Source organism: Heterodontus francisci, chromosome 19 (assembly GCF_036365525.1).
Source record: "Heterodontus francisci isolate sHetFra1 chromosome 19, sHetFra1.hap1, whole genome shotgun sequence".
Classification (NCBI taxonomy): domain Eukaryota; kingdom Metazoa; phylum Chordata; class Chondrichthyes; order Heterodontiformes; family Heterodontidae; genus Heterodontus; species Heterodontus francisci.
This window is the reverse complement of record NC_090389.1, coordinates 16663379-16681816: the sequence shown is the minus strand read 5'-3', so window position 1 is coordinate 16681816 and position 18438 is coordinate 16663379. Positions and strand designations below refer to the sequence as shown.

The window sequence follows — 18438 nt, the reverse complement described above, 5'->3', positions numbered from 1 at the left end:
TTTTCTGTTGATTTCTCTGAGGTGGTAGAACATATGATCATTCCCATCCTATTCCTTTCTGTGGTGATAGAATTAACGAGGAGGATTTCTGACAATGTGGCGTGTATGGGAGAGAGATGGGGAGAAGGCTGAGTAACAGGAAACAGAAAATAGCGGTGAACGGTTTTTTTTCATACTGGAGGAAGGAATACAGTGGGGTTCCCCAGGGATCAGTGTTAGGACGCCTGCTTTTCTTGATATATATTAATGATCTAGACTTGGGTGTACAGGGCACAATTTCAAAATTTGCGGATGACACAAACCTTTGAAGTATTGTTAACTGTGAGGAGGTTAGTGATAAACTGCAAGAGGATGTAGACATGCTGGTGTAATGGGCAGACACATGGCAGATAAAATTTAATGCAGAGAAGTGTGACGTGATTCATTTTGGTAGGAACAATGAGGAGAGGCAATATAAAATAAAGGGTACAATTTTAAAAGGGGTGCAGGAGCAGAACAGCCTGGCGTATATGTGCACAAATCATTGAAGGTGGCAGGGCAGGTTGAGAAAGCGGTTAATGAAGCATAGGGGATCCTGGGCTTTATAAGTAGGGGCACAGAGTACAAAAGCAAGGAAGTTGTGATAAACCTGTATAAAACACTGGGTTGGTCTCAATTGGAGTATTGTGTCCAGTTTTGGGCACCACACTTCAGGAAGGATGTGAAGGCATTAGAAAGGGTGCAGAAAAGATTTATGAGAATGGTTCCAGGAATGAGGAACTTTCGTTACGTGGTTATATTGGAGAAGCTGATGTTGTTCTCCTTAGAGAAAAGAAGATTGAGAGGAGATTTGATAGAGGAGATTCGATGGAGCTTTTCAAAATCATGAAGGGTCTGGTCAAAGTAGATAGGGAGAAACTGTTCCTGTTGGCGGAAGAATCGAGAACCAGAAAACTCCGATTTAAAGTGATTGGCAGAAGAAGCAACAGCAATATGAGGAAAAACCTCTTTACACAGTGAATGGTTATGATCTGGAATGCAAAGCATGAGAATATGGCAGAGGCAGACCCAATCATGGCGTTCAAAATTTGCAGGGCTACGGGGAATTGGCATGGGAGTGGGACTAGGTGAGTTGCTCTTGCAGAAAGCTGGCACAGACATGAAGGGCTGAATGACCTCCATATGCACCTTAACCATTGTATGATTCTGTGATTACTGAAAGTTGATAAGTCACTTGTCTAGATGGAATGCACCCTAGGTTATTGAAAGAAGCAAAGGTAGAAATAGCAGAGGCATTGGTCACAATCTTTCCGTCTTCATTAGATACAGGAGTAATGCCAGAAGATTGGAAGGTTGCTAATGTTATCTCTCTACTCAAGAAAGAGGAGAAGGAGAAACAGGGAAACTACAGGCCAGTCAGCCAAACATCAGTGGCAGGGAAGTTATTGAAAACCATTATCAGGGACAAAATAAACTTACGTTTGAAAAGGCATGGCTTAATCAAGGAGCACCAGCATGCATTTGTTAAAGATAAATCATATCTCAATGGATTGATTGAATTCTTTGATCAGTTAACGAAGATGTTTGATCAAGGTAGTACAAGGATGTTGTAAATATAGACTTTCAGAAGGCATTTGACAAAGTGCCACACTGAAAGCTTATTAAGAAGATGAAAGCCCATGGAATTAATGGGAAGGGTATGGATACACAATTTTTGCTCAGTGACAAGAAGCAAAGGGTAGTGGTGGATGGATTTTTTTTCAGACTAGAAGGTGGTTTGCAGTGGTATTCCCCAAGGGTCAGTTTTGGGCTCGTTACTCTTTATAATATTTGTAAATGACCTCGACTCAGGTGTAAGGAGCAGCATTATAAATTTTGTAGTTGATTCGAAACTTGGAAAGCAGTAGATCAAGAGGAGGAAAGTTATTTCTTCAGGATGACATAGACAGGAAGGTGAAATGGGCAGAAGCATGGCAGATGGCGTTCAATGCATAGAAGTGTGGTGATGCATTTTGGAAGGACTATTATGGAAAGACAGTATAATATAAATGGCATGATTTTGAAAAGTGTAGATGAGCAGCAACCTGGTATCCATATACATAAATCCATACAGGTGGCAGTTGATAAGGTGGTTAAAGAAGCTTTACTTGGTTTTATAAATAGAGGCATAGAATATTTAAAAAATGAGATCATCCTGGAAATTTATAAATGACTGGGCCTTAGCCCGAGTGTTGTGGACAGTTCTGGGCACCACACCTCAAGAAAGATGGAAATGCCTTAGAAAGGGTACAAAGGAGGTTTATTAGGATGTTACCAGGGATGAGTGCCTTCAGTTATGAAGAGAGGTTAGAAAAGTTACGATTGTTCTCTTTGGAAGATGAAGAGGTCATCTAATAGAGTTTTCAAGATGATAAGAGATTTTGATTGAGTAAATAGGAAAAATATCCCTTCTGGTGAGTGGGCCAATAACTACGTTCAAAATCATTGGATAAAAACCTAGAGGGGAGATGAGCAGAAATTTTTCACTCAGGATCTAGAATGCTGAAAAGATGCTGGAAATGATTCCATAAATAATATTAAAATGGAGTTCGACAGGTACTTGAGGATGAGGAATTTACAGGGTTATAGAAAACAAACAGAAATATGGGACTAAGCCAGACAGTTCCTTTAAAGAGCCAGCAAAAGAACAATGGGCTGAATGATATCCTTCTGTGATGGAAGTTTCAATGATTCTATGTTGTTGGCTATTGCCAAGCCTCCGACTGCAAGGCATCCAGCTCCGTAGTTATCTGGATGATGGACTAAGAGTCCATTAAGAATGGCAAGATCACCCACATATTTCTCATAATATCACTAATAAACAGCATAATAGAGAGATATCTTAAGCAACCACAGAATCTGATTGAATTAATACTTCAATGCCAGATTTAATCATTCATTATCTATTGCTGCAGTTGCTTCAATATATTTAATTTTTAGTTTTCAGCTATTAAAATATTCAGTGAATGGCACAATTCTCTTTCACAGTGTTGCACGGGGAGAAATTGATTATGGCCTCTTTTCAGGCGCATAACTAATGGAGTGCAGACAGCGGCTGGAATTTAATGGTGAGTGAGTGGTCTTGCCCTCCGGCTGGAAAGCTGGGGGCAAGCCCGCCTCTACTGGCCCGGGAAGCCATGCTTTGCATTGCTCAGGCCATTCATTGGCTTCAGTCGGGGCTTCTGCCCCTCTGAGGCAGAATGTCCTGCCTCCAAGAGCTTTTGGCCAATCAGAGGGCCTGCAGTTCTTCAGTCCCAGCAGCGCCACCAGAGTGCTGGTCACTGCTGGGACTGCTCCCAGCAAAAAGAGGACCATGGACATCGGCCTCCATAAAGGTAAATGGGGTCGGGCCTCGCCGGGGACAATTGGCTAGGCCCTGGCGAAGTGGGCGTTTGGGATGTTCGGAGTGTGGGGTAGGGAGTTGTTTTAGTGGGGGCAGCCTGTGCTGATGTGGGGGCCCTCCATTGGACAGAAGGTGCCTGATCAGGAGGGCCCCTTTCCCAGCCCGCAAGGAGATCACCAGGTATTAATAGATGGCCTCCTCAGGTGCCGAAGTGCCCGTTCGCCACTGGCAAAATACCAGTGGCTGAAGGGAGAGGTCTTTAAGTGGCAATTAATTGGCCACTTAAGGTCCTCCATTGGCCTACGGGCTGGGTTGCTGATTGCCACCTCTCCCGCCGCGAGTAAAACAGCAGTGGGGATTGGTAGGCGACGGGCACAGGCCCCCTCACCTCCTAGCCCACTTCTAGAGTGGGTGGGAGGGTTAAATTCCGGCCAGCGTGTGCCCAAACCGGGGAAATCAATATTCACCCTAAACTGGGCCTGGGCCTCATTTCAATACTTTGGACAAACTACTGGTGCCTATTACATCTCCAGAGGCAGCTTTCCCATTTGAAGTGGATCAATTTTGGGCTGGCAGTGGCCCCAAGGTTAAGTCCTAGGACTGGGGGAGGAAGGATAACAGAGAGGCGAGGTTGATCACTGGCAAACACCAACCCTCAGGAGTGCTTAGATCTGTCCAATCCATCACTCATACTTGCAGCTCTTCACAAAGCCATCAGGATTTTATGTGTTGGTTGTCTCATCTTTCTGTTCGTTCTTGTATATTTCAGGCCCAGGAAAATGCCTATTTTTATTCTGGACCTCAATCTGGATAAAAGCGGCGTGCACTTCAGCACGGCTGTGGAGAGATTTAAACCTGTTGTAGTAGCTCTGTTTGACAAAGCAATCACGGCCACACAGCATGTTCCTCATATAGAAAAGGTAAAATTCATACATTGTTGTGTTGCTTGATACCATTTAAAATCAGGGAGTTTTGTGCAGAACTTTAGCTCAAAAAATTTAATTGGGTAGTAGATTTCATAACCATCAGATTTTACACAGTCGTTGGAAGCACCAGACTTGATGGGATGGCTGTCCTTTCATATTCCGAGCTATTTTACCAGTAACCAATTTTATTTTTTATGGAAACAAACATCTCAGAACTTTGCAAAGGGGAAAGGTGAGCGCCGAACTAGAACTGAAGAGATTTAGGAGAAATACTGAAGGAACCATCAAAAGTTTTCAAGAATCTTTTTGCAGAATACCCAAAGGTGAAGTGGTCTATGAAGAGCATTCAATTGAACCAGAAATTTGTAGCTCAAAAATTAACTTCTGATAGTAAGCAGAGAACAAGCAGTAAATCCAAAGTCAAAGGGACAGAGAGAAGATTTCCCAGAAAGGCTAGAGAGAACCTGGGGAACGATGAGGATGAGGATCGTGAAATTGATTCAGGTGCATCTGATTGCATTATTGGCCACATAATTTCTTTCTTCTTTCCTAATAATTTTTATTTTTTTATTATGTTTTCCAGTTTGTCCTGGAGGAGATGTTTCAAAGTGGAACACCACTGCTGGAGTCTGTGTGGCATAATGAGCCACCCGTACAAGAGTTGCGCAATACAATAAAAAATGCCATTGAGAAAGCCCTAATACCTCTGCAAAGCTATGCCAAGGAGTATCAGAAATACATAGAACTCAACGAGTTGGATATTGAAAAATATGTAAAGTCAGTAATGACATATCATCAGGATATTCTACAATTAATGTAATTTATTGATTAGGACTTATACTGTAAGGGCATAACTGTGACCTAATCCCATTAGCTCAGCAGGTAAGTGCATCACACAGTATTGTACTGAATACTACAGACCAGGATGACCCTGGATTTGATCCTTGGTTTGTGTGACGTTCACTGAGCTTGGGTTTGGCAGTCCAGAGGCCACTACAGTCATAGAAACATAGAAAATAAGAGCAGGAGTAGGCCATTCAGCCCTTCGTGCCTGCTCCACCGTTCATTATGATCATGGCTGATCATCCAACCCACGAGCTATATCTAACTCCTTCTTGAAAACATACAATGTTTTGGCCTCAACTGCTTTCTGTGGTAGCGAATTCCACAGGTTCACCACTCGCTGGGTGAAGAAATTTCTCCTCATCTCAGTCCTGACTGGTTTACCCCATATCTAAAGGGAGAGCTAAGAAGAGCAAGGAGAGGACACGAGAAGTCATTGGTGGATCGGATCAGGGAAAACCCTAAGGCTTTCTATAGGTATATCAGGAATAAAAGAATGACTAGAGTTAGATTAGGGCCAATCAAGGATAGTAGTGGGAAGTTGTGTGTGGAATCAGAGGAGATAGGGGAAGTGTTAAATGAATATTTTGCGTCAGTATTTACAGTAGAGAAAGAAAATGTTGTTGAGAATACTGAGATTCAGGCTACGAGGCTAGATGGGATTGAGGTTCACAAGGAGGAGGTGTTAGCAATTTTGGAAAGTGTGAAAATAGATAAGTCCCCTGGGCCAGATGGGATTTATCCTAGGATTCTCTGGGAAGCTAGGGAGGAGATTGCAGAGCCTTTGTCCTTGATCTTTATGTCGTCATTGTCGACAGGAATAGTGCCGGAAGACTGGAGGATTGCAAATGTTGTCCCCTTGTTCAAGAAGGGGAGTAGAGACAGCCCTGGTAATTATAGACCTGTGAGCCTTACTTCGGTTGTGGGTAAAATGTTGGAAAAGGTTATAAGAGACAGGATTTATAATCATCTTGAAAAGAATAAGTTCATTAGAGATAGTCAGCACGGTTTTGTGATGGGTAGGTCGTGCCTCACAAACCTTATTGAGTTTTTCGAGAAGGTGACCAAACAGGTGGATGAGGGTAAAGCAGTGGATGTGGTGTATATGGATTTCAGTAAGGCGTTTGATAAGGTTCCCCACGGTAGGCTATTGCAGAAAATACGGAAGTATGGGGTTGAAGGTGATTTAGAGCTTTGGATCAGAAATTGGCTAGCTGAAAGAAGACAGAGGGTGGTGGTTGATGGCAAATGTTCATCCTGGAGTTTAGTTACTAGTGGTGTACCGCAAGGATCTGTTTTGGGGCCACTGCTGTTTGTCATTTTCATAAATGACCTGGAAGAGGGTGTAGAAGGGTGGGTTAGTAAATTTGCAGATGACACGAAGGTCGGTGGAGTTGTGGATAGTGCCGAAGGATGTTGTAGGGTACAGAGAGACATAGATAGGCTGCAGAGCTGGGCTGAGAGATGGCAAATGGAGTTTAATGCGGAAAAGTGTGAGGTGATTCACTTTGGAAGGAGTAACAGGAATGCAGAGTACTGGGCTAATGGGAAGATTCTTGGTAGTGTAGATGAACAGGGAGATCTTGGTGTCCAGGTGCATAAATCCCTGAAGGTTGCTAACCAGGTTAATAGGGCTGTTAAGAAGGCATATGGTGTGTTAGCTTTTATTAGTAGGGGGGTCGAGTTTCGGAGCCACGAGGTCATGCTGCAGCTGTACAAAACTCTGGTGAGACCGCACCTGGAGTATTGCGTGCAGTTCTGGTCACCGCATTATAGGAAGGATGTGGAAGCTATGGAAAGGGTGCAGAGGAGATTTACTAGGATGTTGCCTGGTATGGAGGGAAGGTCTTACGAGGAAAGGCTGAGGGACTTGAGGTTGTTTTCGTTGGAGAGAAGGAGGAGGAGAGGTGACTTAATAGAGACATATAAGATAATCAGAGGGTTAGATAGGGTGGATAGTGAGCGTCTTTTTCCTCGGATGGTGATGGCAAACACGAGGGGACATAGCTTCAAGTTGAGGGGTGATAGATATAGGACAGATGTGAGAGGTAGTTTCTTTACTCAGAGAGTAGTAAGGGCGTGGAACGCCCTGCCTGCAGCAGTAGTAGATTCGCCAACTTTAAGGGCATTTAAGTGGACATTGGATAGACATATGGATGAAAATGGAATAGTGTAGGTCAGATGGTTTCACAGGTCGGCGCAACATCGAGGGCCGAAGGGCCTGTACTGCGCTGTAATGTTCTAATTCTAATTCTAATATCCTTAGACTATGACCCCTGGTTCTGGAACCCCCCACCATCGGGAACATCCTTCCTGTATCTACCCTGTCAAGTATTGTTAGAATTTTATAGGTTTCTATGAGATCCCCCCTCACTCTTCTGAACTCCAGCGAATACAATCCTAACCAACTCAATCTCTCCTCATACGTCAGTCCCGCCATCCCAAGAATCAGTCTGGTAAACCTTCGCTGCACTCCCTCTATAGCAAGAACATCCTTCCTCAGATAAGGAGACCAAAACTGCATGCAATATTCCAGGTGTGGCCTCACCAAGACCCTGTATAATTGCAGCAAGACATCCCCGCTCCTGTACTCGAATCCTCTCGCTATGAAGGCCAACATACCATTTGCCTTTTTTACTGCCTGTTGCACCTGCACGCTTACCTTCAGCCACTGGTGTACGAGAACACCCAGGTCTCGCTGCATGTTCCCCTCTCTCAGTTTATAGCCGTTCAGACAATAATCTGCCTTCCTGTTTTTGCCACCAAAGTGGATAACCTCACATTTATCCACATTATACTGCATCTGCCATACATTTGCCCACTCTCTCAACTTGTCCAAATCACCCTGAAGCCTCTCTGCATCCTCCTCACAACTTACCCTCCCACCCACTTTTGTGTCCTCTGTAAATTTGGAGCTATTACATTTAGTTCCCTCATCTAAATCGTTAATATATATTGTGAATTGCTGGGATGCTAGCACCGATCCCTGCGGTACCCCACTAGTCACTGCCTGCCATTCGGAAAAAGACCCATTATCCCTCCTCTTTGTTTCCTGTTTGCCAACCAATTTTCTGTCCATCGCAATACACTACCCCCAATCCCATGCAGCTGCAGTGCACCCAAGCAAGGGAGGGGGAAATATCAACAAGGGTTCCTTCTCTTGGTTAGAGTTCAGCAATCCCTGTTGGAAAGATGTGATTGTTATGTGAATAACCTGCTGATGAGAGGCAGGTCAATTATTTAAATATGCTAATGAGGCTGCATGCCTGATATTATAACAGACATAGATTTTAGATTTAAGGGCTGCAGGCTGGGTTTCCCAGGACTCAGGAAACTGAGCAGCTGAAGTAAAAATGGCTGAATCCGGCTGGTATGTGCCTTTCCAGCACTGGTGGGGAACAGCAGGAGCAAGAGTGCTTCATTCCAGTTTCATCGGCAAACCTGCTTGCATCAGCACGATTGGCGAACCACCCCCTTGCTCCTGTCTCATGATCTCACCCCAATCCAAAATCTCTTCAATCCCTTGGTAATCTCCTCCCAACCCATCATCTCCAGGGACCTGCAGTCTCTTCAATCGCTCCCCTGATCTTCCCCTGACCCAGGATCTCTCACTAACATGTGAACTCCCCTTGACCAATGATTCCCCCACTCAGCGATGTCCCTGATCTCTCCCAAATCCACCGTCTCTCCCCAACCCACAATCTCTGCCGACCTGCGATCTCCCCTGACCTGCAATCTTCCCCGACCCACAATTTAATTCAATGATCTGTAATGTCCCTACCCCATGGTCTCTTCCCAACCTGCCATCTCCCCCAACCCATGTTCTCCCCCCAACCCATTATCACCCTCAATCGCAATATCCCCTGAATTCTCCCCAACCCATGATCTCCCCCTACCCACAAACCCCCCTATGTGATCTCACCTGACCTGCAATCTGTTCAAGCGCCCCCTCCAATGATTTGCCCCAGCCTGCAATATCTTCAACCCCCTCCCATTCGATCTCCCTCCACACTCACAATCTTTTCAACTCCCTGGCATTTGCCCAACCTGCAACCCACTGCAATCTTGCTGACCCACAATCTCCCTTGCAATCTCTTCAAAGCTCCTTGCAATCTTCCTAACCCACAACGTCCATGACCAGCAATCTCTTCTACCCCACCACAATCTTCCTGATCTGCGATTTTACGAATCTCACTGCGGTCTACCTTGACCCGCCCTCTCTTCAACCCCTTCCCCTGCGACCACCCACCTGATCCATAATCTTTTCAATTCCTTGGCAACCTTCTCAACCTGCAGTCTCTTCAACTTCATCGTGATCTCCTCAACCTGCAATCTCTTCAACTCCACCAAGATCTCCCTGACCTGTGGTTTCTTCAACATCCCATGATCTCCTTGACCCATGATCACTTCAACCCCACTGCAATCTCACCATCCCAACTCCTCAAGTCTTGAATGGCTTCATCCTAGGGTCTTAAAAGAGGTGGCTAATGAGCTAGTAGATGCGTTGGTGTTTCTCAAAATTTGCTAGATTCTGGAAAGGTTCCATCAGACTGGAAAATAGCAAATATAACCCCTTGATTCAAAAAGACAGGGAGGCAGAAAACAGGTCAGTTAGCTTGACATCTGTCGTGGGGAAGGTGTTAGAATTGATCATTAAGGAGACTATAGCTGGGCGCTTGGAAAAACTCAAGGTAATCGGGAATAGTCAACATGGTTTTGTGAAAAGGAAATCATGTTTAACCAATTTATTGGAGTTCTTTGAAGAAGTAACATGTGCCATGGATAAAGGGGAGCCCGTTGACATACTGTACTTGGATTTCCAGAAGGCATTTAACAAGGTGTGACATAAAAAGTTTTTGTGCAAAGTAGGAGGCCATGGTGTAGGGGGTAACATATTAGCTTGGATAGAAAATTGTCTGGCTGACAGAAAACAGAGAATATGCATAAATGGGTCCTTTTCTGATTGGCAGGATGTGATGAGTGGAGTCCCGCAGGGGTCTGTGCTGGGGCCTCAACTTTTTCCAATTTATATCAATGACTTAGATGAGGGGAGCAATGGCAGGGTTACTAAATTTGAAGATGACACAAAGATAGGTAGGAAAGTATGTTGTGAAGAGGACATAAGGAGCTTATGCAGAATCGCAGAATCACAAAATTGTTACGCTGCAAAGGAGGCCGTTCGGCCTATCATGTTCGCACTGGCTCTCTGAAAGGGCAACTTCCTCAGTTCCATTCCCTGCCTTCTCCCCGTAACCCTGCACATCCTTCCTTTTCATATAACTGTCTAATTCCCTTTTGAATGCTTCAATTGAACCTGCCTCCACCCCACGTTTCAGGCAGCACATTCCAGAACCTTAACCACTTGCTGTGTGAAAAAGTTTTTCCTTGTGTCACTTTTGCTTCTCTTACCAGATACTTTAAATCTGTGCCCTCTTGTTCTCGATCCTTTCATGGGTGGGAACAGTCTCTCTCCATCAACTCTGTCCAGACCCCTCATGATTTTGAATATCTCTATCAAATCATCTCTCAGCCTTTTCTTCTCCAAGGAAAACAGTCCTAATGTCTCCAATCTATCTTCATAACTGAAATTCCTCAACCCTGGAACCATTCTCGTGAATTTTATCTGTACTCTCTCCAATATCCTCACGTCTTTCCTCAGGTGCGGAGCCCAGAATTGGACACAATACTCCTGCTGAGGCCGAACTAGTGTCTTATACAAGTTCAACATAACTTCCTTGCTTTTGTACTCTATGCCACTATTAATAAAGCTTAGGATACTGCATGCTTTATTAACTACTCTCTCAACCTGTCCTGCCACCTTCAATGACTTATGCACATATACACCTAGGTCCCTCTGCTCCTGCACCCTGTTTAGAATTGTACCCTTTATTCTATATTGTCTCTCCATGTTCTTCCTATCAAAATGAAACACTTCACATTTCTCTGCATTGAACTTCATCTGCCAACTGTCTGCCCATTCCACCAGCTTGTCTATGTCCTTTTGAAATTCTACATTATCCTCCTCACAGTTCACAATGCTTCCAAGTTTTCTATCATCTGCAAACTTTGAAATTGTGCCCTGTCCACCATGGTCTAGGCCATTAATATATATCAGGAAAAGCAAGGGTTCCAACACTGATCCCTTGGGAACTCCACGACAAACCTTCCTCCAGCCCAAAAAACATCCATTAACCATTACTCTTTGTTTCCTGTCACTCAGCCAGTTTCGTATCCATGTTGCTACCATCTCTTCTATTCCATGAGCTGCAAGTTTGCTCACAAGTCTGCCGTGTGGCAATGTATCAAATGCCTTTTGAAAGACCATGTACACCACATCAACAGCAACTCTGTTACCTCTACAAAAAACTCCTGCAAGTTAGTTAAACATGATTTTACCTTAAGAAATCCATGCTGGCTTTCCTTCACTAACTCGCATTTGTCCACTTGACTACTGATTTTGTCCCGAATTATTTTTTCTAAAAGTTTTCTCACCACCGAAGTTAAACTGACTGGCCTGTAGTTGCTAGGCTTATCTTTACACCCTTTTTTGAACAAGGGTGTAACGCTTGCAAATCTCCAGTCCTCTGGCACCACCCCCGAGTCTAAGAACAAGTGAAAAACTATGGCCAGTACCTCTGCGATTTCCACCCTCACTTCCTTCAGTATCCTTGGATGCATCTCATCCGGTTGTGCTTTATCCACTTCAAGTACAGACAGCCTATCTAATACTTCCTCTTTATCATTTTTAAACCCCTCTAATGTCTGACTTACCTCCTCTTTCAACACTGCAGACCAATATAGATGGTTTGAGTGAGTGGGTAAAAATCTGGCAGATGGAGTATAATGTGGAAAAATGTGAAGTTCTTCACTTTGGCAGGAAGAATAAACAAGCAGAGTATTACTTAAACGGGAAATTACTGCAGAACTTCGTGGTGCAGAGGGATCTAGGTGTTCTGGTGCACGAGTCACAAAAAGTTAGTATGCAGGTACAGCAAGTAATAAAGAAGGCTAATGGAATACTACCCTTTATTACGAGAGGAATTGAAAATAAAAATAAGGATGTTATGCTTCATTTATACAGGGCATTGGTGAGGCCACATCTCGAATACTGTGTGCAGTTTTGGTCTCCTTATTTAACGAAGCATGTGAATGCATTAGAAGCGGTTCAGAGGAAGTTTACTAGATTGATACCTGGAATGAGCAGGTTGTCTTATGAGGAAAGGGTGGGCAGACTGGGCTTGTTTTCACTAGAGTTTAGAAGAGTGAGGGGAGACTTGATTGAAGTATATAAGATCCTGAATGGTCTTGACAGGGTGAATGTGGAGGGGATGTTTCCTCTTGTGGGTGAGTTCAGAACTAGGGGGCACTGTTATAAAATTAGGAGTCGCCCTTTTACGACAGAGATGAGGAGAATGTTTTTCTCTTAGAGGGTTATGCGACTTTGGAACTCTCTGCCACAGAAGGTGGTGGAGGCAGGGTCATTGAATAATTTTAAGGTGGGGTAGATAGATTCTTGTTAGGCAATGGAATCAAAGATTATCAGGAATAGATGGGGGGGGGGTGGAATTTGAAACACAAACAGATCAGCCTGATCTTATTGAATGGCAGAGCGGGCTAGAGGGGCCGAATGGCCTACTTTTGCTCTAATATGTATGTTTGTATGACCCGCCATTTCTTCAACCTCACCACAATCTCCCTCTCATGATCTTTTCAAACCACTGCGATCTCCCGACACACAATCTCCCTGAAACGCAATCTCTTCAACCCCTATGATCTCCCTGACCCGTGATCTCTTCAAACCCCTGTGATCTCCCTGATCCGTGATCTCTTCAACACACTGTGATCTCCCTGACCCATGAACTCTTCAACTCTTCCACGATATCCCCCAACTTGCGATTTCCTCTTCCTATGATCTCTCCAAATCACCTCTCATGTGATCTCTCCTTCTTTCCTTTCTTTTCCATTATTTGGATACATCCCTTCAGCACAGGCCATCCTACCTGATGGCCAATCAGCCTCTCAGGAAACTCAAATGTGGTCCTGCCATTAAATTTGGCAAGATCGCTGCAATACCTAAGTTTACCAGCTGCTATAATCCCACCCCGCACTTTTCTGACCTGCTGCAAATATTAGGGCCATTGAAATACCTACATACAGAAAGCATCACAAGTGGTAAGATGCCGGCTTAATCCACAGCTTTGCTGCATTTTTGATCTCTGCTGCAGTGTTGAGGGGAGGTACCATGTAGAGGCCTGATGCTTCTCCTTTCAAAGCAGCATTGGTGGAAGCCCATGAAGTGGTTCTTTCTCCCAGTCTTTTCACTCACAGTTTGTGAAGTGAATTATAGAGGGAGATTATTTTGGAATAAGAGATTTTTATTTCACTTTCGCATTTGAATTTTTAACTCATTATATAACGACTTTGCCTCCTTCCCTGTTGAAGTTAATGTTAAAGAGTAGATCTAAACTATGGGCTATATGCAATCTTCAAAGCTCCAGTGACTCACGGGTGACTCAGGGGTGGCACAGTGGCGCAGTGGTTAGCACCACAGCCTCACAGCTCCAGTGGGTTCGGTTGTGGGTACTACCTGTACGGAGTTTGCAAGTTCTCCCTGTGACTGTGTGGGTTTCTGCTGGGTGCTCTGGTTTCCTCCTACAGCCAAAGACTTGCAGGTTGATAGGTAAACTGGCCATTGTAAATTGCCCCTAGTGTAGGTAGGTGGTAGGAGAATGGTGGGGATGTGGTAGGGAATATGGGATTAATGTAGGATTAGTATAAGTGGGTGGTTGTTGGTCAGCACAGACTCGGTGGGCCAAAGGGCTTTATCTCTCTGACTCCTGCAACCACTCCTGAAATACAGCAGCAAATTACAGTTAATTTGTATCTTACACTCTGCTAGGGAGTTTTTATGTGTATTCCGTTATTGTTATGTAATTCTTACATTTTAATTACAGGGTTTCATGATACAAAATTAAATGGCCCGAAAGCACAAAAACAATTGGACATAATTGAGTGATATCCTGAATGGTTTTTCTCATCCTAGGCTTTTCCTAAGAAGTGTGGAGGCTCATCCAACCTTCCCATGATTGAGTGGAATGCACACCATGTGAGGAATTACAAGCATGACCCCCATATCATGCCAGCCAAACACACAATGCATTGGAGCACCAACATGCTATGCCATTGTCTGTCTATAGTGTTCGGCCCAAACTGTGGGTTCTAACTCAAGTCTCACACTAGGGAAGAGTAGCTGAGGTGGTTTCCCATTGCCTTTCTCATGTTTTGTTTTTATCTTTAGAGTAACTTCTCATAGGTTAATTGCAATCAAAGCTAAAGAGTCACACCTACTCTTTATGAGGAGGAAAGTCACCTCATACCCATCTAATTCAAGTACTTCTTCTGGATACCAACCCATATTCAGAGCCAGCACTCTGCTCGCCAAGGCTGTTTGGAGTGGGACCCAAACCCAATCCTTATGATTCAGAGACAGGATATTACTCTTGAGCCAGTGATCACTCTAAACACGAGGCTCCCACTGGATGGCAATCCAGTATTTCATTCACCAGGGCTGTCTAAAGTGGGACTTGAAACCTTCACCATCTGACTCTGAGGTGGAAACACGACCACATTGCCAAAGGTTTACTCCCTATGCTCCTGTATATCCCATACAAAAATTAAGGTCTCATATACAGGTTGGGTAGATCCACAAAAGGTAGTTTTACTTATTGCAGTATCTCAGATGATATTTTAAGTTTCCAATATCTGCACTTTTTAATTGTTTGTGTTACAAACTGTAGTGCCTTTAGCAATCAGGATTCAACAGTTCATGAGGTGAAACTAGAAGTGGAGCGGCATTTGAAGAAGAAAAAATACATAGAGAAAACGATTCCTAGCACGATCATCATTGGACCCTTTGTTATCAGTGTGGAATTATTGCGGACCACCCTTGCCAAGAAATGCAATAACTTGGCCCAAGCTGTCTTGAAAATGTTTGCCAAAAAACTTCAGGCACAAGTGGAAGAAGTAAGGATTTTTTAAAAAATCAGTCTTTAATTTACTGTGGTACTAAAAACTGTTGTCACTTAATTCCAGATTTCCAATAGTTCATTTGAACTATTTATACATAGAATAATGGAGTTTGTTGTAGGCTGGAATCAAATTAAGGTATCTAAATGCTTTATATATGGAACAGATACATGGGAGTGCATGGTTTAGATACAAAATAACAGATACCTCAGAATGTGTTATGGGCTCTAATCTAATTAAGAGTTTTTGATGGTTTACATATGGAAAAATGGATGTCAGAGGGAATTAGAATGACTAGAGTCAAGTATTAGAGGAGAAGGAATGTCCAGTGGCTGTATTTTCTTTGCAAAGTACTGCTCCGTGCTGCACATTGGAGTGATACTTTTCAGATGAGAGACGCCCTGTTTGCTCTTTCAGGTGGACGTTAAAGATATGCAGACACTATTCAAAGAAAATCAGGAGAGTTGTCCTGGACAATATTTATCCCTCAATAGGTATTGCGAAAACATATTTTCTGGTAATTTATTGCTTGTTTGTGAGACCTTGCTATACGCAAAATAGCCTGCATTACAACTAGAACTACACTTCAAAAGTAGCTCATTGGATGTCAAATGCTTTAGGATATTCTGAAAGTTGCTATATAAATCCAAGTTATTTCTTTATTTCTCTGCCATCAGTGCCTAAGACCCAATACAAAGCAGCCTTAGGCTAGAAGTAGATTCTTCCTAGGGTGGGAAGCAAAATTGGAATGCAAAGCAACCTGCAGAACCCTCAGTGCTACTGGTGGAGATCTGATAACAGATTGTCTTTCTGTCAATTTAATTTAGAAGGGATATTAAGAAAGCCAGAAAACGCAATTTATAAAATCGGAGGAAGAATTATTTGATTTCTGTGTAATGATTCAAGGTGATTTATATCCTTTAGATCAATGATGATTTTAAAATGATCACGAGAAAATTGTTTGATAAAGCTAACACCATTGAAGACTTGACAGACCACCGGGAATGGATGAAGAAAATTCCTGAAATGCTGAAAACAAATGAGGTATGAATATATAAAAACATGGAACAAGAAAGACCATTCAGCCCATCAAGTCCCTTTCTTACATGTACAGTCTACCCCATCATGGATTATGCTCCACACCCATTTAATCTCCTGGGAGAAACTTCATCAATATTTTTTGATCCAAACAGCTATTGAGTAAAACCACAGACTAGTCACCCATAATCACATCACTGCTATTCATTGCAGATTGATTAACCGCACCACCTAACCCGAGACAGCAAATGTGGTCTGGTGCCATCCAAGCTGTGCAGGAGCCATTGGGTTGTAGATGGGGCGAAGGAAATAATTTATCTGGTCCTGTCATCTTTTCACATTAAATTTGATTTTTTCATTATTTAACTTAATTTTTACATAGTTGAGCATACTTCAATTTACATTTCGCTGTCCTTGTGCACAGCCCCGATGGCCAGATTTTAACTCTGTGTAAGTGAATGGATTTTGAGCAAGTTAAGATCTCGGCCATCTCATCATGGGACTGGAATCCCTTTTGTTTGCAAACAGTGGCATCAATGTGGGTGGTAATGAAAAATTATGGAATTTAGGCAATTAGGGCTAATGAACTAATGAAATCCACTCTAACCTTGTTAACGATTTGTTTAAAGCTAATGTAGGGAAGGATGTCTCAATGAGCTGGCCATTTAAAGCTTCTCCATAGTTCACTTGTTGGCCTGCTATTTACAGGGAGGTGGGAACAGAGCGGGAATATAGGAAACACAGAGGTCCTGCTGAATTTAACAGCTGGACCCCATTTACATTTTTTATCTCTGTTTCCCAGCCGGCAGCCAGTAAGATTGAGAGGCTGGCTCACTGCCATGCAGGAAGGCCTGCACTGGTAATCCATAGCTGGGGGCTGGGGGTGGATCGAAAGTCTTGGGAAGCTTGGAGATTGGGGTGAGGGGTGGGATCAGAGGCATATAGTATAAAACCAGCAAAGGAGTGAGAGACATAAAAAAGGGAAAGAGAGAGAGAGCGAGAGAGGGAAAAGCAGTGTCAGGAATGGAATCAGGTACTTCAGAGCTGGGAAAGCTCTTTCTGAGCTGGGTGGCTCGAACTTGTCCAGTGCCTATTGTTCTTGTTGAGGTCTTTCAGGTGTTTCTCGTTAGCTAGTTTATACATAGTTCAGTAAAGGATTAAATAACCAGGTTTACACAGTGATCTCTCAGTGCAATGATACAATTCAAAGTAATTTCAATAGTTTTTTTGGAGCAATCAGAAGAGTGGGGGGTGGAACACCAGAAAGACTGGCAAGGGGAGATTGGAGGTTGGGGAGGGTGGATGGATCAGAAATGCTGGTGAGCAGAGTGGGTTGCGGTGGGAGATCAGATCGCAGTGGGTGGGTTTGGCCGATCATGATAGAAACAGGTTTGCTTGGGCGGCCAAAGGGAATCACTCCTGCTCCTCCTGGCCGGCAAACAATGCTGGAGAGACACTTACTTGCTGGATCTATCCCTTATCACCTCCCTCCAGCTGGCAGGTTTCCTAAGCCCTGGCAAATCCAACCCGCAGACGTTAAACTTGAAAGCCTCCTAAAATCTGAGGCACAAGGCCTCATTAAAATATTTAGATGACAGCAATCCACTTCTGATAAAAGTGGGCACGTTGGAGGTGGGTTGGGGTCAGGTTGCTGATTTTGAAATTTTAACCCTGTCTCCTGTGCCTCTTGGCAGGGTGGAGTGGGGTTGGGGGTGGCTTAAAATTCCCCTCATTAACTCCATTTCAGACCTAGATGTAGAATTGTCAGAATAGGCAGATCCATAGTAGTTATTCATATATCTAGCATGCTTGGGAGCACAGCTTTATGCTGTACATCCTAGGGGAAGAGGATATAAAGTTACATCAGCAAATTGATGGGCTATTCTATTCTACCTTAAAGGCACTGGCCAGGCCTGCACAATGGTGATATAAATAAGACTAGATATTCTATTGCCTTATGAGAAATTTAAAAATATATATATTATCTTAACTGTTATCACAACAAACCTTTCCAATGGTAACTATCTGTGTTAAGATTGGTCTCAAACTATTAGTTTACTCATTTGGGAGTATGTTTCATTGAATTAGTGATTAGATTAGAGATACAGCACTGAAACAGGCCCTTCGGCCCACCGAGTCTGTGCCGAACATCAACCACCCATTTATACTAATCCTACACTAATCTCCTATTCCTACCAAACATCCCCACCTGTCCCTATATTTCCCTACCACCTACCTATACTA

At 43.4% G+C, this 18438-nt stretch overlaps 1 protein-coding gene across 1 annotated transcript in view; it reads left to right on the top strand.

The window, feature by feature from the left end:
* Positions 1 to 18438, top strand: part of dnah1 (dynein, axonemal, heavy chain 1) — a 697254-nt gene that overhangs the window by 81934 nt on the left and 596882 nt on the right. The window contains exons 12-15 of the mRNA XM_068051405.1: positions 4131 to 4281; positions 4871 to 5064; positions 14928 to 15153; positions 16081 to 16200. Of these exons, the coding sequence (XP_067907506.1) occupies positions 4131 to 4281; positions 4871 to 5064; positions 14928 to 15153; positions 16081 to 16200 (691 nt within the window). The remainder of the gene's footprint in view (positions 1 to 4130; positions 4282 to 4870; positions 5065 to 14927; positions 15154 to 16080; positions 16201 to 18438) is intronic.